Source organism: Drosophila serrata, unplaced genomic scaffold, assembly GCF_035046125.1.
Source record: "Drosophila serrata isolate PLE 108 unplaced genomic scaffold, ASM3504612v1 contig_376, whole genome shotgun sequence".
Lineage (NCBI taxonomy): Eukaryota > Metazoa > Arthropoda > Insecta > Diptera > Drosophilidae > Drosophila > Drosophila serrata.
In genome coordinates this window covers 1,987,255-2,010,742 of record NW_028257274.1, presented here as the reverse complement: position 1 = coordinate 2,010,742, position 23,488 = coordinate 1,987,255, and the positions used below count along the sequence as shown (strand labels likewise).

Here is a 23,488-nt window from a genome sequence, read left to right as displayed (position 1 = left end):
ATTTTACGCTGGTCTTTCTGAATGAGAGCAGATCTGTTATTGAATTTTACTTCCTACATGCGATTTCTATTCCATAGGCGAGAATTCTACTCCATATATTTGTAAACATGTAAAATTGGTTCTTACACGTGTAAGGTGTAAAATGTTAAATGTTAATCGATAGTGCCAAATATCGATAGTAGCGATCGTGCTCCGATGTTTGCCAGAAACATATCATTCGGAAAAAAATTTTCTAACAATAACAACGGCGGGGAGTGTTTCGCTCCGTGAAATTTCGTTATTTCTTTGATCGCGCGCGACGATTCGAATCGAAACTGTGTTTAAAATGTAATATGGATGAATATGGATCATATTATCTTGAAAATCCGGTATAAAAGAAGTGTAAACATCGTGTATTTAAGAATCGCCAAGTGAAGTTCACCGGCTATGTTTTTGGTCTGTCGTCTGCTGTGCACTCGTTTCGCATGTACCGTTAGCTCGCGCAGCTGCCGCCGCCAGAGTGCCAATAAAGAATAATAACAATAAACAAGAGTTCAACAAGTGGCCAAAACAAAAAATTTATAAATAAAAAAGGTACGCAGCATCCCTTGCAAATGCAATTTCAATTTCGTTTGTGCTGCTCCAAAGAATAAACAAACAAAAACAGCCAAACAAAATTGCACTGCACTTGCTTTTGTTAGTTATTTTCTGTCCGGCTTTGGATATTAATTGTATGTGAGCGTGTGTGTGTGCGTGTTTGTTTTTATGATGGCTTTGCTGTTTGTGCAATGCAAAAATATTTTGTTAAAACTCGTTTCGTTTAAAGCTTAAGCGGCAGCTTAAGGCCCGCGACTGTGTGATTTTGAGTTTCTTCCATCCATCAATTTGTTTTTGTTACACTGACATATGCAAATTTTTTTGGCTGGTCTTTGTCGCTGTTTTTATTTTTCTCAAGCCCAATTTAAAAATATCTTCTGAGTGCACAGTGAAAAAAAATATAATCGTTTTAGATGTTGAAGTTATAAATATTATTTTATAATTATATTAAAAATAGGGTTTTAGTAAAGAAACATTTCTTTGAGTGCAAGATGCAGCGGCATTACCCCCAATGGAAGAGAGAGACAGAGTGTCCACATGTCTTCTCACTGTCCTTCCAACAAAAACAATAAGCGGGGAAAAAAAAAAATAAAAACAAGGAATAACGGCAGCCTTTCCATTGACATTTATGAGCGGCGCTAAGGGTGCATCCATCTCCCTTGCACACAGGAACTGCCAAACCTCCCTCCCTCCCTTTCTCTGTTTCCGCACACACATTCAGAGGCGTGGGCGAGGCATTCCAGGGCTTTATTGTGGGATTTCTTTTGATTCCCCTAATTCCCACCGCGGGAATTTGCGTGGGCTCGTTTTACATTATCCTGGGCATGCGCAGCATATTACGGGAAATTGCTATGGAAATGAACGCGGATTTTTTTGATTGATAGAAATGTCGCTGCGCTTGCGTATTTACCGATAGCCAAGATCACTTAACAACAACAAATAACAGCTGTTGGCAATGTGTGTATGCTGACCAGTTTCCGTTATAAATGCGAGTGTGGAATAATGATGATTGGGTGGAGTAGTGACGAATGCACATGTGTTTCACATACATTTGTAGTTACTATAAAAAGAGTTAAAAGCCATTTAAATTGTACGTGCAGTGATAGTTATTTATACATGGCAACTTTAAACAATAGGTTTCTTGACTAATTCTAGTAAAAATTTCGGATAATGTCTATAAATAAAAAATTGATTGTCTAAAACGTTTTTAAACAAATTCTGCACTTTAACTCCCTTGCCCGGTATTATACTTTTAGTCAGAAGCTTAAAAGAATGTTAAGCAGTCATTTCCGACCCTATAAATCATATATATTCTTGATCAGAATTATTAGCTGAATCGACCTAGTTATGTCTGAACAAAAAAAATTAATTTTTGAAATTTTTTCGAAATTTTTAAAAATTTTATAGGGGGTTACATCGATAAAATTTTCAATAATTGGCAAAAATTTCAATTTTCTAATATTTTAAATTGAGTATGCAGATTTGTTAACCTAATAAAAACTAACATATAACAGCTTTCCAAATTAAAATGAATGCCTTTTTAAGTTAGTTATGGGTTTTTAAACTTCCACGAATACGAATATTTTAGTCTTAGTTGAAATTTCTTTTCGATTTGATCCCATAATTAATTATAATGCAAACTGCAAGGGTTTATATACTTCGATTGCCCAAAATCATTTCTTGCTTTTTAACCCAATAGAACTATATTTATCTTTAGTATAAATAGTAAGACCTTTAAATTAACAAGGAAAAGTATTTACTATTGAGAACTTGAAACCTAAATGATTCAGGCCCTGGGGTAGCTATTGGTATCTGGCAATTACCAATCAGTTTTATTGCCTTTGTCACACTGGCCCCCTTGAACGCTTAAGAAAGTGATTTGCATGCACATGTGAACTCCTGCTTCGCACCGCACTAATCCCACTCTTTATGCCCCCTTATCTTTGCAGTGCCAAAATCGTCTGACACACTTCAGCGGCTTACTTGGACGGCGTCATCGGTCGTCGTCTCCACTAATTGCTGACACACATAATTTCCCTAACTGCCTGGAAATAAATAAGTAAATAAGTAACGAGCGCGAAAAGAGAGCAAAAGCCGACCGCAAATTGAATTTACGGTGCCCCATCAAAGTCAAGTCGGTCGACTCTAACTAATTTAATGATCAAAAGTTACACATTTTTTTCGCACTCGGCGTCAGGCCGCTGAGCGGTGTTAATTGAAAGTGTCACGCGCTGTGCCGTCTAAAATTAAAATATCTATCAATTATCGACTGGTTTTCGTCTATGTGCGAGTGAGTGAGTGAAAGTAAACAATGTGCCGTGGAGGAGCAGAACTGTCGGTCATGTCCTGGCTCATCCTGGTGCTCTTCTGTGGGGCAATAGGCACACGGGCTGCCACACCCTTTGCGAAGGAGTACCGCAGCGCGGGACTCTTCAAGGGCAACACACTCGTCGATGTGGATGGATCCACCACCTTGGATGTGGGAGCAGAGAAGCCCACGAGCAGCAGTGGACTAAGTGGAGGTGGTTTCAAGTCGGAGTCGTCGGTGGTTCTACCGGGCATGGATCTAAATTCAGGTAAGCTGAAGATCTGTTTCTCGTAAAAGGGAACTAACTTGATCAAGTTTTTAAGTTCAATTTAAAATGTATCTCATATTAAGGTAAATGCCCCAAAAACTGGGCTTCCTCATCCCTCTACTGGCTCACGGAAGAGACATTTCTTCCCAGAATTATGTATCCCAACTAAAACATTCAACATTCATTCATTCTACTCATATCAACTGCATTCTTCAACAAACCCGAAAAAAGACAACCGAAACCCAAAAACTTGGAATCCCTTGAAAGAAGTACGAAGTATACCCTTAGTCGCCAGGTATTCATACGCCGGCGCTTATCTAACCTTATCTTACAACACTTTCCTGCCCTTTAGTACCCCCTGGGCTCCCATCCTTTCCGGCAATCGGTGCCTCATTCGTGTCTTTGGTTTATTTATGACCTGCGCCTTGGCGGCATCATATTTCAGAAAGAAAAACAGGGCAACAAATGTGGGGAAACAAGTGTATTTGTCTGCCGGTTGAATCTCAGGGTTTTTTTTTTCGGGGCATATATTATCTCCCTCGTTCATTGTGTCTTCTTGTCTGCTTTTAAAGGAGAGCTCCTCCTTGGTAATTCAATCGCCGGTGCAACACTCCATGGACAAGAGAGCTCAGCTGCCCAGCTGGCATTGGCATCCAGGATGTCAACCGCAGCTCATCGCAGCTCAGCTAAAAATCCAATCCCAGACGTACTCCATCCCTATTGCAATCCCATTCCCGTTTCGGGCACGCTCGGCACATCCGCCAAGCAATTTTCCTGCCTCATTATAACGAGATTAAAGTGTAATCACGGGGAGAGAGACAGACGTGTGCTGGAATGGCTCTCCCCGGGGGTTTCTCTCTATAGTCTTAATTTCCATTCCCCCCACATTTCGGGGTTCTTCTTCGATCTTTTGCCAAAGTGCGAACTTCCTGCCTCAACTTGAGTCCAGTGAAAGGGATCTTCAGTCTCGAGTGTCGGTGGGAGCTCGGTGTGTTTACCTTTCCATAGTCAGTGGTTGCCTTTTTGGACGTCCGAATTCTGTCTCACATTAACCTCCTCCAAGCCCCCCTGCTTTATGGTTGATTTAAATGTCATTTAAGCCGCTTAACTTGGCCCTCTCGGTACGTTTCTGATTTGGTGTTTTTATGACAACATTTTTGAGTTTTATGCGAGTCCCATTTTATGAGCGTGAAAATGAAAGTACTTTCGTCTACCCTTTCTCTATCCTCTGTCTCCCGTCGTCGCGTCGGCCTTTTCCTTTGGAGTTGAGTTGAATTTGAGTTTTTGTGGCGTCCAACTTATGACTCGACAGCAATTTCAAGGCTTGAGTAAACTCAACGAACGTAAATTTTTGGCTTTCTTAAATGTGTCATAATTAAAAGCAACCAAACGGGCTTTGACACTTTCGTGGGCTAATGTGCTATGCGGGCTTTGGAATGATTAAGCGGTATATTCCAATAACCCTAAGCTAGATTTAGATCAGATTGAGATATGATCGAGATCTTTGGGTGGCCACCCTCAGCTTGTAAATCAGAGCAATGTATCGAATTTCCTGTGTTCAAAACCATTAAGATTTTACAGACCATTTCCCTGCGAGCCAGGGGTGCTCAGCCCTAGCACCGGGGAGCCACTTTTGGGTTTTCATGGAGACAGCAAAACGTGACAAGTTGGCGAAGAACAAATTAGAAATGAGAACATTCCTTGAGTCCTGCTTTAATGGGTGATTTTCAGGCATTTCCTGAATTCATTCTCCACAAACATGAAATCTAAATGGAAGAAACCAAAGACCGTTAAAATAGTTGCACGCCTTTTTGAATAAATTTAATCCTGCTCTCGCTCTTCCTGGACATTGGCCGAAAAATATTAAACGTTTGCCCCTTGGCGGCTCAGAGGGCTACCTGAATGTTCTCTCCATTTCCAAGAGTCTTTTCTTATTTTGTTTTTTGGGGTCCACATAGCAGCGCTTAAAATTTCAGCAAAGCACGCAAACTTTGGCAGGAACCAGGGACCAGTTTTTGGTAGCAGAATCAGTTTTTGGTATAACTTGGTCTGGGGTCTCTTTGGCCCCGAGTACAGTACGCAGGCGCAGAGATCTTAGCAGGAGGCTGTTGTCGCTGCCGTTTCTTTCTGGGGTCCCTGGCACTTCAACTCTTCAGCATGTATTTAGATAGGCCAACGTCGAAAGATACAAGCCGCGCGTCGTGTATCTGTGAGTTCGTGTTTCTCTTTGGCTGTATCTGTGTATCCACGGCGCAAACAAAGCCAGCCGACAATCGTAAAAACTAAACGACGAGGGAATTTATGAGGCCTCTTCGGCCCGAGAAGCAAACGCAGACGCAGACGTAGTTCCTCGGCCAGAGGTATGTGTGTCTAGATCAAGTGCCAAAGTCAGAGCCCGGGCATTCTTCGAGTTAGATAACAGAGAGCAGGGCTTGTGTCATGCAAATGCAGATACAGATAAAAACTGAATGCAGTTTTGCAGTAAAAATATATAAATCAAGGCAGCAGCATCAGCACCAACAGCAGCATCAGCAGGTACAAGGAAGGCGAACGAACTGCCAGAACGGCTCTGGGTAGGAAAAGAAGAACCAACCAAAGTGCGAAATATCCCACAGAGCGAGCGGCCGTTGCACAGATGCATCTGTTAGATACATTTGCCTGCAGCAGCCTCTCGGGCCCATCGTCCATCCATCGTTAACGCTGCCACGCTAATTTGACGAAAGCCCATTTCATGGCATTTTTCCATCTCGGCACAGCGATTTCATGCCCTGGAACTCGGGACTCTCGGGACTCCGATGCGGATGTGGACGTGGACTCGACCGTTTGTATCTCTGCATCGTACAGGTAGTTTTTAGCACCTTAAAACCCAATCGTTTAGTGCGCACAAGTGTCTAGCCTCACTTTGGAATGGCCTCTCCGCCCCGCTGACCGGTCCTCGGGGGCATTGTGTTTACGCCTTTTGCGAAAAAGTCAGGAGAGGAAAAATGAAACGGTTTCTTTCCAATTTTATGGCCCGAACACCGATAACCTGTGCGTTGACCCCTCCCTCCACCTGCAGGTTCTGTGTGTTTTCCGATTTTCCCATTTTCCCATTGTTTATTTTACCAGTCGTTTGTTGTTGCTATTTTATTTGTTTTTAATTTTACATTCAAAAGGAGAACGAAACAGTTAGGGGAATATTGTGCAAGGCGGTGAAGTACACGCCCGATACTGTAAACTAATTAAAAACGAAGAGTTTTTATGATTTTATAATATTTTTTAATATTTAAATACAAAGAAAACTAACTTCTCGATGCCGCTGTTTATTTACCATTGCAGTTTGGGTTTTAAGTATATAATCGCATAGGATAACAAGTATGTTTAAGTTTAAAATTGACGGTCTTTGATTCGGTATTTGTCAAAACTATGACAAGTTTTATGAAAATCCAAAGATTAAAAATCTCATAACTAAGCTAAAAAAGCATTAATTCAAATTCGGAAACCTTTCCTTTGCTAGTTTTTGCTAGGTTAACAAATCTGCATACTCAATTCAAAACTTTAGAAAATTGAAATTTTTGTCAATTTTTGACATTTTTAACGATGTAACCCCTTATAAAATTTTTAAATTTCGAAAAAATTTCAAAAATGTATTTTTTGACCGGACATGCTTAGGTCGATTCAGCTGTTGATTTTGATCAAGAATATATATGATTTATAGGGTCGGAAATGACTCCTTCACATTATTTTAAGCTTTTGACTAAAATTATAATACCTTTAGATGAGGTACAAAAATGAAGTTTATATAGATTTATATAGACAAGTTTGTTTTTCAGTCTGTTTTTATACCATATCGGTGGTCATTCTTTGGAGTACTCACTGTAAATTCTCACCGATTTGTTTATCGAATTTGTTTTTGGGTTTTTATGAACTATTCGGTGCAGTGTGCTGCTGTGGTCCAAACTTTCTACATCTCCCGGGCCTGGCGGAATAGGCAAATTTGGTAGATTTTTATCAGGGCGCATTGTTTGTTGTTTTGGCCACGAGACAAGACAAGCAAAGTGCAACAATTTTGGGGCCACGAGCCGAGCCACCTACGTTGAATTTGAACCACCACCACCAACACCGCCCTCTTCACTCCACTCTACCCTCGGATGCAATTTTTAAACAAAAGACAAGACCATAAACAGGTGTCTGGCAATGTTTTTCTTTTCCGCGCTTTTCTCTACCTCTCTCTCTCTGGATTTTAATTTGAAAAGTAACCGAAACTAGCGGTGTGTGTGTGTTATTTCTTTTTTGTTTTTGGCAGCGGCCAACGCATTTTTCCCCTCCCAAATAGAGGCCCCTTCTGTTACTTCACCCACACACAGATGCCACGCAGCTAAATACAAAACTTTCGATTAGAAAGAAAGTGCCAAACAAAAAGTGAATGTTATCCCAAGTGGAAAACAACAGAAATTCAATAGAAACCCAAAAGTGCCATAAAAATATGCCATAAACGCAACAAAAAACTAAAATCTTCGAAATCAATTGTGACCTAGCCCTGTCTCTCTCATTTGATGATATGCCTGTCTCTTTCTGCACAGAATTCCGGCAACTCATAGCGGAGGCGATATACTCTATACTGGTGAATGTAGGCGTTTCGATCCGGCGCCGATTTCTTACGATCGTGCCGGTCTCAATGTTAATAAGATTTCTTTAGGGCACTGCCACAAAAATGTGATCTTTTAAGGAACTATAAAATTTAATTAAACCATTAAATCTATTTTTAAAATGTACCCTCTGATTTAGATCAAATAAATATAATATCTATATAACATTTAAGATGCAAATGAAGGCCCTTAATAAGTCCAAACATACTTTTACAGCTCTTTATAGACAAACAAGTATCAAATTAGGTTCCCGAAATATACCTTAAATATTAACATCTTGGTGCCGTTTTATGACTTTAATTGTAAGTTTTAATAGAAATTAAACCTCAAGTTATAGTAACTTAAAAGGCTCATACACTTCCATGTTTTTCTTTGAGTGTTCCTTAGGTTGAGCTTAAAAGTGTAATTTGATTGTGTCTCTCTGTTGGTTTATTTGGCTCGCTGATAGCTGGGCTCTGGCTGTTTGCCATAAACATCTCGTAAATTGAAAAGCGAAGTCATTAAATTTGAATCTCGGCATAGCAGTTGAAGTTCATTTTGGAAACTTGACGAGAATGCAGCTGCAGATGCGGGCAGATGCTGATGCTGATGCTGAGGCAGATGCAGATGCAGATGCAGAGCATGTGCAGCAGACTAAACTGAAAATTAACAACATTATTGTGTGTTCATTATGGGTTCTGACGTCCCACATGGAGCAGCAGCATCAGTTTGTTCCTCTAATTGAAATAGAAATCTCTGGGACTCCCAGCAGTTGCCCAGATGTTTTATTTCAAGTTTTGACTTATGTTCTGGCCCTGTGTACCCGTCCCCGCCGGGCTACCCTTCTCCTTTCTGTCGCCTGACATTTGAACTTCAGACGTGCAACCGCAAAGAGCAAGTTGCATAAATAACTTTTGTTCCAGGGAACACACACTCGCCGTGTGTGTACGTCTGTCTCTCTGCTTCTGGCTTGTTTGTTTGTTTTTGGCCTTTTCCTTTTTTCTTTTTTTTTTTTTTTGGCTTCTTATACAATGACCTAGAAATTTGGCTTTCTTTTCTTGGCCTTTGTATGCACATGTTGAAGAAGACCATAAATTAATGGTACAACCTCCAAGATATGGTTAAATGCACAAACATTGACATTGCTTTATGACCGGTTCTTAAAAAGAGGTACTATGTCAACAGAGGGAAAAGAATATCTCAGGAATTTGTCATCAATTAGGTGAACTGTTGAAGCTTATAATATCTTTCTAAAATATAGGTACGCTATATGTATGTAGTTTATATTAAAAGCTTTCCTTTAAACAATTTCTGCATTTATTTTCTGCATTTTCCCAATCGTTTAACATCGTGGTGACCTCCACACCTGAGGCGCCAGCCATCTCTTTTAGCTTTTGCCTGGGCACCCACACGGAAATCAAAGTCAAAGCCACAATTATTGTCTATAAAAATACAAGGCAGCAAAAATTACCAATTTCGCAGGTAAAAATGTTTAACAGAAATTGCTTCCGCACTGAGCAATTTGTCATGGCAGCAACACCCTCAGGTGTATATATTGCATCGCCGAACTGCAGATCGAAGTGCCATATGACAGAATGGGCAGGCGCTGTTGCTGCGGACTGATCCGATAAATGATCAAAAAGCCAAAAGCCGACTTCGACTGGCTGTTGCCAATAAACAGTCAATTATTGCAGACAGCCAAGTGCATAAAATTAAATACGAATGAGCTGGGGGCACATCCATCCATCCATCCATCAGTCAGTCAGTTAGCCAGCCAGTTCGTCAGTCAGTCAGTCAGTCAGTTACTAACTCAGCCAGTTACGCAAATCTAGCCAACAGGCGTGACAACAAAAGCAGCAATGAGTTTACACATAAAGAAACATATTTATTTACCATTTAACTTTTGTTTTTATAAGATATTCATTTTAAGGAATCTTTCTCTTTCAAAATTTACAAGTAATCCGCTTTTATTTGGAGGCCCAAAAACATATAAGCAATTAAGTAATACGAAGAGGCGCATGATTGAGGTCGTGATATTTGTTCGATATGCAGAACTGAAGGCCTTTACCAAAAATAGAAAAGTATGCCTTCAATTTTAAACTCAAATTTTCCAAATAGTATGAGTCACAAAAGAAAATAAGACTCTTTATTTAAATTCATTCGCAAGAGGTATTATAAATCTTGTGACTAACTAACATGCTTTGTAATAAGAACCTTTTCCTTTTAAAAATATATAACAAATATATGAAAAGCTAAATAATTATTACCCTTATTTAATAAGTTATTGATTATTTCTCTCTGTGAAGCAAAAAATTTACATTGGTGGCGTTGTTAGGCCCGCTTACCTTGCATCTACTAATTCGACGACTGGCTGGCTAATTTATGCCAATTTATGGCATACAGCCCCACCCCTCGGGGCGATGCCAGTTTTTCCCACCCAGTCGGATCTGGCCTTATCTTATCGGCCCAAACCATTGTTGGTACTGGACAACGATCTGTAGTATCTGTGGCAATACGCTCGGTGTGTGTTGGGAAGATACATATAGTATATGCCCCCCTTTAAGCCGCTTACAAGGTAATCTCCGGAATGGTCGCAATATTTTGATCAGCATTTAAATGACTGTGTGCGCCACATTCACATTCACATTCACAAAAATAACCCAAAATATTTTGGGCTATTAAAAACTTTTCTTTCAATTGAATGCCTGAACATCTTTGAGATGTTTTTTTTCTCTTCCTACATTTTTGTTTGGCGCCAATGAAGAAAAAATATAATTTCAACATCGGCGACAAATGCTATTGGAATTATTTTTGGGATTTTCCTTTTAGCCGCTCTCTTCGCGGGCAAGCATTAAAATTTGTTATTTAAACGACTTTTTAGTTACAGCAGCCGGAGGTTGGGGGTGTCTGTCTTATATGGTTGTGTTTGAGCCATAAAATTGTTATTTTATAGATGCGTTTACATGCCTTAAGGAAATGTGACGGACAGAAATTAAAATGCAGTTAATATCTAAAAGATATGCATGATCAAAATGAATTTCCATTGTTCAATAAAAGTCCTAAAATATATTCCTAGTGTTGTGTTGATGACAACTAATGTTTCCTTACCGTATGTGGTCGGTTCTATCATATTGATATGCAAATGCCTAACTTTCCACAGCTTCATCTGGGGATTATCAGGGAATCGAAATAATCGTTTTCAAGGGCCATCGATTGGTATTGATTGAGGTGATTGGGGATCAAGAACGCGTGCTGATCTTTTCCACTTGATATGGGCCTTGTTCTTCAACACTTCTCGCTCTGTGTTTAGGTTTTTTTTTTGTCATAATTTCAACCAATTTATGCACATTTCTCTCCCCATCAACCGTTAGTTTGCCGTTCGGCTTATCACGTTTCTAACGGTGCAATCCCCCCACCTAAAGTTCTCAAGCACCCGCCTCCCCCTCGGGTGCTTTTCTAGCTCTTTGTCCGCGCATATGATTAGTGTTCTGCCGACTGAGGGACAGGTGAACGAACCCTCAGTTCTTCGATGACTTTTCAAACTGATCAATTTCATTGTTTTTGCCAGACTTTGTTTTGTCCCTGGCTGTGTTCATTTCACCACCAATTCATAATTTATTAAATATATATAGTGCGTAATTTATGCACAAAAACTCTTAGCTAATGAAGCCAAATGCCCAAAAGAGCAGAGCCAAAGTTAAATGGAGGCTAATTAAAGCAAATTTATGGCAAAAGTTCTGTGAACTCTGAGATGCTAACATCGAACTAGTTGTACACTGGACAAAAAGTCATTATAATATGTTTAGAAAATTAATGAGACATAGGTTATTAACGATATTAGACCATAAGGTATAAGAGATTTTAAAACATATGATGCCTTTAAGTTACCTTCAATTTACAGTCTTAAAAAGTTTAATTAAGCTGTTTAAAAACATAAATCCTAGATAAACTTGTCTTAAAAAACAAATGTTTTTCTAATTGGCTGCTATTAATAACAGATAACGAATAATAGAGTCCTGAGCAGCACTAAATTGTGCCTTTGATAAGAGACTCCAGAACAGCAGTTTTAACTTTTATTCTTCCAAAATCGAATGGTTTTTTAGCAATCTAAAAAGTACAACACAGTTTTTACTTATGCTGATTATCAATCCACTTTATTTATAATTTAAAGACTACTATTTATAAGATAGTATTCCATATTTCTTCCTGTGTACCATTCTGTACCATCGAAGAACTTTCACCGCACCCAATTTGACGTTTGATGTCCCATGAAAATGAATTTATAAGCGTGCCCGCTGCAGGCCCTCCTCTTCTCCCGAACCATTTCTACCAATCCCTCCCACTATTTATTTATCAAGAACAAAAGTGTTAAAAGGAAAAAGAGAAATGTGTGTGTGGTGTGTGTTCACATTCAGGGTACAAGTTAATTAGCCACAGAAATAGACGAGTAGACACGGTAACAGAACCGAGAGTCTTGGCGGAGGCGAGAACATGAAAAGAAACCAATGTGAGAAGAAGGCAAACGCGCAGATACAATTTACAGCTACAGAGATACATGCGTATCAATGAGATAGCCGGCGGACCATGTCAACAAACAGTTCGACACGCTCGATCGACCATTAAAATTGTTTCGCCTGGCGATCGGCGAAGTGAATTTCATGTTCCATTGGCAAGAGAACTCTTTCGATACCGATCCGTAGATCTGTCACACTCCATAGACCACTTTTGACAGGCCAGTAGAGGGAGCTGGGGGCCTTGGGGCCATCCATAAATCTCTCAACACCTCTGACAGATCTGATCTAAATTTACGCTTAATAACAAAAACTTTCGGTTCCTGCCAAAATAAGAAGTAAATGAGAACGCAGGTCAAAGACTTTTGTCTTCTTAACATAATGAACCCGCATCCGTTCCCTACTTAACCGTAATTGCAACAATCCCTGGTACCCAGATCAAGGCCCATCGATCGGCCAAGAGTCTCAGAGAGAGAGACAGAGAGGGAGCGAGAGGGACATGGCCAAAACAGAATCATATTTTGGGCCAACTTTGCGGTGATTGATCGTTCGTACGCCACTCTAACAAAACGAGAAGCTTCCCAAAAAAGCCGGCTTTCTTGGCCAGGTACTTCAGTTCACCTACGTTTTGTAGGCTTGAGCCGTCTTTTCATGTTTTAATGTCTTTGCGAGCGTTGACATTCGATTGCTTGGCCATGGCCAACAACAGGCGATTGATATTTTATATGTGTAACTACAGTGCGTTTCAAAAATATGCTTTTTTTTCCAATGTAATTAAGTATTTACTTGTCTTTGACTTACTACTTAAATCACTTTGTCACTTAATATCTTATCATGTTTAGAAAATTACCATTAACAGAGTTTACTAACTTGATGACTTGTTGAAATTCAATATTTTTGAAACGGACTGTAGTCCGAGTATCTGTATCTTTTGATCTAAATATAGCGGGCGCCGAGGCACTTGACTATCTTGTATCTGCCAGGGTTGACCATGTGCGGTTGGTGACCAGTTTGTGGGCGTGCCCAAGAGGCTGAGATTGTTCAATGAATGACCACGACAGAGGTTAATGTTAAAGCGACCAAGGCTAGTCGGTTGCATCGGAAATGTAGAGCAAATACACAAGACAAAAAGATCAAGAAATGAATATATATAAAGTATAAATATATATAAAATTATTAAAGGAAAAGCTGTTTAAATCGATTTATTAGATATTAATTCTAAAGACTTTCTTTATGATCTCTTTTCTTAAAAGTGTTTCACGTGATTCCTTTCTTGTTTAAAAATAAAGATATAAGATATTAAGATATTTCTTAAGATACCTTTGTTGAACTTTCCTATTTATAGTGTTTCACTTGTTCTACCTTCTTTATTTCCTGTGCATTTATATCTATCTTGTATCTGTGTGTAATGAGGCCATCGTTCACAGTTATATCTTTTCCCGATTGGAGCTTTAAAAGGCGGCTTGTCTTTGAGCCTCGTGTGTCATTGCCGCCCGGAGGGCAGAACGCACATTAGCAGGCATCGAATTGGAGCCTAAGAAACCCATCATAGCCATATCAAATTTCGCGGCTGTAACGTTTCGATGTTTCCTCGGCTAGGCCAAGATAATTGATTGGTTGAGTTGGTCTCAACCCTCAAGGCTCTGACTCTGGCTTGGCTATATAGCTTATAGCCTGGCTTTTCAGTTGGGTTTGGCTCAAAGTCAAAGCCGCACGCCCGCAAGTGCTGACATTTGTTCGGTGTCACGACTCGGCAAAACTGGCAGACAGAAGACAACTCCCGGCAGCTTGTGTTCTACGTTAGAGCCTGTGCCCGGTTTGTCAGTGTGTCTGGCAGTCAGTCAGTTAGTTAGTTAGTCAGTTAGTCAGTTAGTCAGTCTGGCTGTTAGTCTCTCTCACGACTGTGGAACTGTGGAAACTTTCTTCTTCCGTGCCGCAGAATGACAGCAGAATCCAAAAGGAGGCAGCATCCACCCGAATGCTCATCATGATGTCATTGATCTCTGGGACTCTCTGGCTCTTGCACTTCCAACTTGCAACTTGCGGCAGCACCGAGGCACAGCCAAGCTGCATTGTTCTGCAGGAGGAGGAAGAGGTCCCCAGTTCCAGTCCCTGTCTCCTACTCCGACTCCGACTCCTTGTCCGTGGGCTTTATCGCCTCTTGTGGATCGGCTGCAGCTTGCGGTACTTGGTAGGTTCAAGAGTCAGCACTCTCTATGCACAGATGAGGTTAATATGCTAGGATTTATTAGTATAAAACATTAATATATTAAAATATCAAATATTTAGTAGAATTTAAAGGCTCTAAACATTAATATATCATATATATTTACTCATCATCGTATATTTTCACTTACTAAATTTGTATAAATGAATTGGTAGACTTATGCTCTCACCTTAATTCGTTTTAAGTATTTATAAACCATAATGAAAGTCTTTATAGTAAGTTATTATCCTTTATAAAACCCTATTATCTTGACCCCAACTGTATCCCGTACCCATGTGGGCCATCATTCCACGGTGGCAGATGCAACCAACAGTCAACAGTCTGCTCACTGCAATATTTTTGTGGAAATTAATTCAACATGAACTGACGACTAATTTTGAAAGTGTGGCCATGCCGCAAATCCACTTCTTTTTGGTTTAAGGAAGCCTACGAAATTTAATTATAAAGAAATTGTTGGTTTTTGAGCAATTTTCTTTATGGCTTCATATGGCTTCGGACAGCTGCAAAACTCAGCGGTGTTGCTTTAATAGCCTCAACTTTTGGCAAAACAAAAAAAAAAGAAAAGTAAAATAAAAAAAGCCCAAACGTGTTTTGGCCGAAAACTGGTTCTTGGCCAAAGAAGAAGTCTACTGCTGCCGCTGTTGTTCTTCTTTTTGGTGAATTTTCGTGAATTTGTTTCTAAATTGAGCAGCAAAAGCCGGCTTAAACTTATTTCAGCCAAAAGACCTGCTGTGACTAAGAGAAGATATTAACTAAATGATAATGCTTAGCAGGTAGTTAAGGGCCTGCCTCCTCTTCCTCAAGATCAGAGAATAGCGTTAAGCTTCCTTCTTCACTTTTGTGGCGGAAGTTTTCGTTTGTGCTTCGGCCAGGTTCTATGGTACTTCTTGGCTACGTGCTTTTGGCCAAGTTAATGGCATTTAAGTTTGCTACCATTTCCGCTTCGGCTGTTTCCACCAAACTCTGATTGACACAATGCAAACTCATTGAACCAACAAGAGAGATCAGAACGTGGAAATCCACTTGGTAAACTAAGTGACGGACCGCCACTGACTGGTTTGGTTGAGTGCCTGGCCTGCCGCCCCAATGAAAATTCATTTTCATCGCCTCAATCAACAATTTAATTCAATTAAATTTTGAAATGTTTGTGGGACGCCGAAACAATAACAACATATACCCATTGAAAACAGAGCGGCCAAAGAATGCAATTGCAAGGCACAGTACTCACACACTCACTCGAATGTGTTTAATTATCAGAAACGGAATTTTCACGAGCCAGCCACTAAAAACTAAGCAAATGCCAATAAAAACAAGAAAGAAAGCTAATTTCGGCACGCCGAAGTTTATATAACCTTGCAGATAGAACTTCTATGAATAGGAATCCATACAATATAAATTATATATATTTGTGTTAAAAAACAATGATGTAATAGCTGCTTTCATTTCATTCACCGATACATATTATATTTGCAGTTTTACATACACAGATTTTCATTTTTCCTCTACATCACACGATCGTTTGTATGGCACCTATAAGATATAGTCGTCCGATTTTCATAAAATTTGACACAAAATTTAAGACTAATATAGAATAGCTATACCTTAAATTTGATGAAAATCAGCTGAAAACTGAAAAGGTTATAAATTTAATTGTATTAATTTCTCGATCGTTCCTATGGGAGCTATATGATATATTAGTCCGATTTACATAAAATTTTACACAAAATTGATCCAATTCTATTGAAAACTGAAGAAGTTAAAAATTTTTTTGTAAAAATTTTACGATCATTCCTATGGCAGCTATATGATATAGTCGTCCGATCCGGCCCGTTCCGACATATATACGAGTGAGAGTATATAGAAGGCTAACTACAAAGTTTCATTCAGATAGCTTCAAAACTGAGAGACTAGTTTGCGTAGAAACGGACAGACGGACAGACGGACAGACGGACAGAAGGACAGACGGACAGACGGACAGACGGACAGACGGACATGGCTAGATCGACTCGGCTGTTGATCCTGATCAAGAATATATATACTTTATATAGTCGGAGGTGCCTCCTTCACTGCGTTGCAAACTTCTGACTGAAATTATAATACCCTGCAAGGGTATAAAAATGTGCATAAATTTGAAGACAGGTCTTTGCTGCCGGCAGAACCCGCAACTGGCCACGATTGGGAAAATTGTTAGGCAGGAGGCGGCCCCTTGGTGCTGCCTGCTTCTTGGGTTGCTGCCCCAATCTTGGCCAACAAAACGTTTTCCCAGGCAAGTTCACAAGAAATTGTGGGCCAGTTGTAGAAAAACAAAACTAACCAGAAAGAAATCCAACTTAGGGAAGCTGAAGTTTATATACCCTTGCACTTTGCAAATAAATTTTAGAATCGATTCCGAAATCGTTAAAAACTTAGCTTAAAGTATTTTAAATGACCAAAAAATCAAAGTTTAAGAACCTCATAACTAAGCCAAAAATGCATTAATTTCAATTCGGAAACCGTTCCTAAGCTAGTTTTTATTAGGGTAATAAATCTGCATACTGAATTTTAAATTTTAGAAAATTGAATTTTTTGCCAATTTTTGTAAATTTTAATGATGTAACCCCTTATAAAATTTTCAAATTTCGAAAAAAATTTTAAAATTAGTTTTTTGACCGGACATGGCTAGATCGGTTCAGCTGTTGATGCTCATTAAAAATATGTATGATATATAGGGTCGGAAATGACTTCTTCACTGTGTTTCATGCTTCGGACTAACATTATAATACCCTGTAAAGGTATACAAATTGAGGATTTATTTTGCAAGTGTTTGTCTTAATTTAGAGCTCCAACTTATAGATAAAATTTATTTAAACAAATATATTGATCTTTACGGAACTGAAAACTTTAACCTTTATAAAATCTCTTAATATAAGCCCGTAAATAGTTATCAAATGCATACAGCTTATATTTGAATAATCGATTTCCTATTTTACAGCGGTTTTATTTTTCAGTGATTAATAAATTTATTAACAAAGCTTAATTATTATAAGCAATTCAGCGCAATTATTAATTTATAATGTAATAATAACATACTTTCATCTAAAATGAAATTACTTAAAAGCTTATTTATTCAACCGAATAGTTTGCTGGAGTGCTTGTGTATATATCAAATTTCTAAAACAAAATTAAGTATGTCGTCATTTCCTTTAATTTCCTACAAAACTGGCTTCATAATTCTATTAAACTTATTAACCCCAAGAAAGGAAATCATCTATAAAATCATATATATCTAAAAAATCATAGATGTGATCTCAAGAAGTTTGCTAAAATGGAACAGCAAACATTTGCATAATCGATTTGTCACTTCAGAGAGCGGTATTCTTTGCCAATGATTAATGAATGTATTAATCTAGCGTTAATGACTTGGACCGGGAGAAGAGACATTCATTCCAGAATTAGCTCGGATTATGCCAATCCGGTGAATAGCTCTGGAAAGCTGGTTTCCTCTTAGATTTCACTACTCGAATCTACAAAAAACTAGTTTGCTCATTTATCTCTGCTTTGCAAGCGGAGACGTTTTAATTTCGCCAACTGTATTCGATGGACCAAAGCAAATGCTAAGCTAATCGACGGATCTCGACTTGTATCTTATAAATACCCCGCAATTTATGCATTTGCTCGCATTTGCTTAAGCAAAGAACCGTTAAACGTTCGCGAGCCTCTTAATTAAAGGCCATGGAATCCGTAGAAAAAGAATCTACTTCTCGGCGAAAAAGAATGTTTTCATTTCAGTTTTTCTTTGCTGCAAAATGAATGCCACTTACAGAGCCAATTTACACGGCCGAAAAACTTGCTCAATTTATGTGCTGGATGAGGAGAAGCAGTTGCCACTTGGAGATACAGATACAGATACAGATACAGAATACTGTTGAGAATCGGATACAAACTCAATTTAAACAAAACGCCGCATGACATTGAACGGCAGACGGAACGGATTTCTGGCCGCTTCCTCCATAAATTTTGGCCAGTTTTGTAATATTTTTGGCCATAAACAAAATGTACTGAAAAATGGTTTCTCTTCATGTATATATATTTATTTCCTTTTGGTCGGAATATATTAATTAAAGAGGCCCCCTCATTCGAGGGCATAATAAATCAATTCCGTTTGGCTCGGCTGCTTACCACCAGCAGCAGCACTTGAGAAAGGGAGAATCTGAGTGAGAATTGGAGAATGCAATGCCAAAGCCAAGCTAAGATTTGCAACAAAGTTGATGATATCATATACATATATGTATGTATAATGATGAAGGAGGGGTGTTGCTGTTTTGCAATTAGCCGTGTATTTGCATTCATTGGGTAGCCAAGCTACTCATTACATAGAGCCGCATCTGTGTTTGTTATATAATCAACTGAGTCGTGACTAATGGCTGCCACTGTTAAAAAGCATTGTAGCTTTATCATTCTCAACTCATACTCCTCATGGGAAAAAGGGGTCAGCACAGAAGGCAATAGAGAGGAGTCATAAAAAAGTTCCAAAGTTCCAAGAATCCATCTGTAAAGACCTATTACATTTATACTCAGCTTTTGTAGAATGTATAGAATTAGTTTGTAGATCATTTGCTTGAGCTGAGATATGCATTATCTTGAACTGATACTAAACGATATCTTGTAAACATTTAAGATAAAACCATATTTAGGTTCAGTTATCACTTGCTAATTCTTGGGTAAATATATTGTTGATAATATTATTAAAGTGTAATAAATAAATAAAGAGAAAAAGGGATCATGATTAAACCTATTCCTCTAATTTTCACATACACTTCAAAACAAAGGGTAGACTCTTACAAAAAAAAGATCATTGAACCTTTAAGGTTTTGTTATTGTATCTTTAACCTTTTTTATGACTTTTGGAAGTTTCCATTTTAAGAGAGTGTTGAATACTTTTTTATATATCTACACATACCTCGCGTAACAAGTGGAATTTTAAGTATGGAAGAGAAGAAAATAGAGGAGAAGGTGTTGAAAATAATTAAATAATCAAAAGAACCTCGGAATGGGATTTACATTTTATTTGAATTGAAATTCTTGAGCGAGACAAGCCGGTTGAATCATCGACATTAAACAAATGATGATGATTAAGTCAAACTTCCCCAACGATTAACTAAATACAATGACTAAAAACGGTTCAAACTAATAAGAAACATACTTCGGAAAGCTGAAGAATAAATGCCCTTGATTGAATTATTAATTCCTTGAATCTATGTATGTATATACAACGGCCTTTAAAAAGTTTATAAAGCATTTTTTTCAACAAATCAAAGTTTCAAAAGCTCATAACTAAGTCAAAAATGGCTTAATTGTAATTCGGAAACCGTTTCTATGCTAGTTTTTATTAAGTTAATAAATCTGCATACTCAATTTAACATTTTAGATAATTGAAATTTTTGCCAATTTTTGACAATTTTAATGATGTAACCCCTTATAAAATTTTCAAATTTCGAAAAAATTTCAAAAATTTAGTTTTTGACCTGACATGCCTAGATCGGTTCAGCTGTTGATGCTGATCAAGAATATATATGATTTATAGGGTCGGAAATGACTTCTTCACTGTGTTTTAAGCTTCTGACTAAAACTATAATACCCTACATGGGGCTATAAAATCTATAATATATACTGTTATAATCTTTATGAATTTGTCTTTACTGAATCATTGCGAAGAGGATTGTGTCTCTTTATTGATTATATTTATGAACAATTTTACACAATTTATTCACGCATGATTTCATGCTGCCAGTTTTTGAACTCGAGTTCAAGTTCACTCGCCGGCAAAGGCGAAATATAATTAAAAATTATTATGTCACGCAATGTTTACGAATGTTTGTGCCGCGCATTGCGCAATTAATGAACGCTTCGATTTCTATATGTTCAGTTTGTATAATAAATGAAAATCAAAATTGACGTAATGTGTTTTTGATTGAACATTTTGGGGCACGGCGGTTGCAATATCGATATTTCCCATTCAAAAGCGAAATCAGGCGCCGCCGCGTGAGTTGCCAAATCTACGAAAACTACAAACAATTTATGAATGAATAGCGCTAAATTGGCGTGTTAATGACAACAACAACAACAACAACAAGGCGAAGCCAATAGCAACAATCGGCGCACTAAACTGTAAAAATAATTTTTCAACAACTTTTCGCAATAATGCCGAATATTTTTGTGTATTCGAATTTCAGCTGATCGCAAAGTCAGCGGCGCGCTTGACCCCAAAATGAGACTTTTAAATTGATTTTTATTATTTCTTCGACTTGTTGAACTCAATCAATTAACTAGAGATAACTCGATGTGGGTGTCAGCACTGGCAAATTGTCGCTGAACGACAAAAAATATGAGAAATACAATTACTTTAAAGGGGAGACGGGTCAACAGAGATGGCCTTTTTCTTTAGCTTCCTTCATAAAAACTAATATTTTCTTTCTTCTCATTGCAGGTAAACATTTGTATACATTTTCCCCTTTGGTCGTCGTGGCTGGCCATAATAACATGCACACAAGGAAAAGCTGAAAAGCTGAAAAATTATTCATTAGCCAAGTGCCAAAAGCGTATTCAAATTAAGTTGCTCAAGCGAAAACCAAAACCGAAACATGTGTCAGCCATGTCAATGCGTTGGCCCAAAGACCAAGCCATAGAGAGAGAGAGAGAGGTAGTGGTAAGTCTCTGGCTTGAGTGCATTTGCCATTTGGCCAAAATGCTGGTTTTTCCATGTCCCAAAAAAAAAAACCAACTTAACACAAAATCCTTGCCCCAAAGAGATGATTTCCCCTTCTCTGTGCTATAAGCTTGACTCTTACCAATTTGCCGGCGGAAATTTCATAATCATGGTAAAATGAAAATGTTACATTTCATGAAAATGTATTATTATGTCCATCATAAAAATGTCATTGAATGACACTTGCTGTGGTCCGCCTCCGCGGATTATTTTGACAGCTACAATTTCCCCTCTCTAATTTTCCCCCATTCACTGCCTTGCCCTCTGCTAATTTTTTGTTGATTTAGGCAACTTCTTTTTTATTTTCGTCTTTACTGCAGTTATAGAGAAATCAAGTTGGTAACTTAATAAAAGTGAAAATTTTTCAGAGATTGAATTTAATAATTATGAATTGGCTGAAGCTTTGTCTGAGCCGCAGAGTCGACGTGCGATTGCAATTATTGCCACAATTTGTGGCCATTTCCGCTTGGCTGGAACGGAACAGTGCGGTTGTGGCACGGAAATACCTTCTAGTTAACCGTGGGTTCATCTCGATGGGGAAGTGGCTAATTAGATTAGTATTAATGGTTCAAAATTGTTGGCTTGCGTCTTTATAATTGGTAGGAAGATATCATTTTTAACGTTTTAGGTAGACTAGGAAATGTTGCGAGTACTATTTGGAATGCATTTGAACTTTATAACTTTCATAGAACAGAGGTTACAATAATTAAAAGTATTGCTTTTTAGTAAGCTTAAAAATTTTAATGATACAAAAGTTATAACTCTAAGCTATTATAAAAAGTTATGGTACTAGTTAAATATTCTTTTAAGTACATTATTAGTTCTTGTATTATTTTCCTTATTAATGGGTTTCTTGATTGGGGTTTTTATAGCCTTATAATTTTATTCATAAGCTTGGAAAACAGTGAAGCAGTCATTTCCGACCCTATAAATCATATATATTCTTAATCAGCGTTAAAAGAGAAATCAATCTAGCCGTGTCTGGCCAAAAAATAAATTTTCGAAAATTTTTCGAAATTTGGAATTTTTATAAGGGGTTACATCGTTAAAATTGTCAAAAATTGACAAAAAATTGAATTTTTTAAATTTTAAAACTCAATATGCAGGTTTGTTAACCTTCTAAAAAATAACAAAGAACAGCTTTCCAAATTAAAATAAATGCATTTTTGGCTTAGTTATGATTGATTGAAGATTTGAAATCTTGATCCCATGGATAATGCAATTTCGGTTTCTCGATGCTATTTTTGTTTCTTATTCATAAATATAATATATTCTTCTAAACAACTAATGTTGTAACGTTTTTTATTGTACTTTTGGCACCATTTTTAATAATACTCTTAAAGAATCTCTGATTAGGATTCCATCAATATATTCAACTTCAATTAGGTATTTTATAATACTGCCTAAAGAAATGAACAGAAATTATTAATAAATTATGGAACGTTATTTCCTAAAAGAAAAACCGATGTCTTTAAAGTTAACGACTCTTACGACACCTGTAAGCCCAAGTATTTGAATATACTAAACCCACTTCCATGGGCCTTGGCCCATGAGTACTACCACACTGTCCTCCATTTGAGACTCTTGCGAAAAGTGCAACATTTCCTTCAAAAACGCCCATTTACCTACCAATTGCTGGGCCCAAGCACCGCTCACTTTGAAAGCTCAATTCCTTCTTTTCGAGTACTTACAGTGCTACTTTGGTTCTTTTTTGTGTTTTGGGTAATTAAAAGCAGCGTTCAAAGTGCAATTGCCGTGGGTTGCATTTACATAGACATGTGTTCAAACATTTGCGTTTCGCTCTCTTGGCCGACAAGTGTTGTGGTTGTTGCTGTTGTTGCGGTGGGGCTACCTCGTGGGCGTTTCAATTTAAACAAAATTTCCAGTCTACGGGCAACGGTTTAATGGCATTAACAATATATAGACAAGACACGCCCAGGCCAACGGCCAACTGACAGAGTGACAGAGTGACAGAGTGACTGAGTGACGGAGTGACCTACTGCACTCAAATGTTCGGCGACATGTTGCACTCACATCCACATCAGGAGACTGAAACCAATTCTGACACCTAAATTTGCTACGCATTTTCAGGGAATCATTAATTAGTCAGAGCGGGAAAGTTTTCTTTTCTATATTTCTTTCCTTTCTTTACATTAGTTGGTGAAAGTCCGAATTGGAATCCAGTTCAGTTCGGGATCGTGGGTCAGGGGCCTAGCTTCATTTTTCATAATTACAAAATCGAATCG

The 23,488-nt window shown here is 38.1% G+C and overlaps 1 protein-coding gene across 3 annotated transcripts in view; it reads left to right on the top strand.

Annotated features, from left to right (window-relative positions):
- The window catches only part of T48 (FU domain-containing protein T48), a 37,977-nt gene that overhangs the window by 1,245 nt on the left and 13,244 nt on the right, over positions 1-23,488 (top strand). Inside the window, exons 1-3 of one of the 3 annotated variants that reach the window (XM_086839694.1) lie at positions 435-573; positions 2,526-3,152; positions 20,964-21,182. Coding sequence is in view for 2 of the 3 variants with exons in the window: in XM_020962061.2 (XP_020817720.2) it covers positions 2,888-3,152 (265 nt within the window). In the remaining variant the exon portion in view is untranslated. Of the gene's footprint in view, positions 1-154; positions 574-2,525; positions 3,153-20,963; positions 21,183-23,488 lie in introns of those variants that run through there. The other 2 variants (XM_020962060.2, XM_020962061.2) reach the window with 2 other exon arrangements.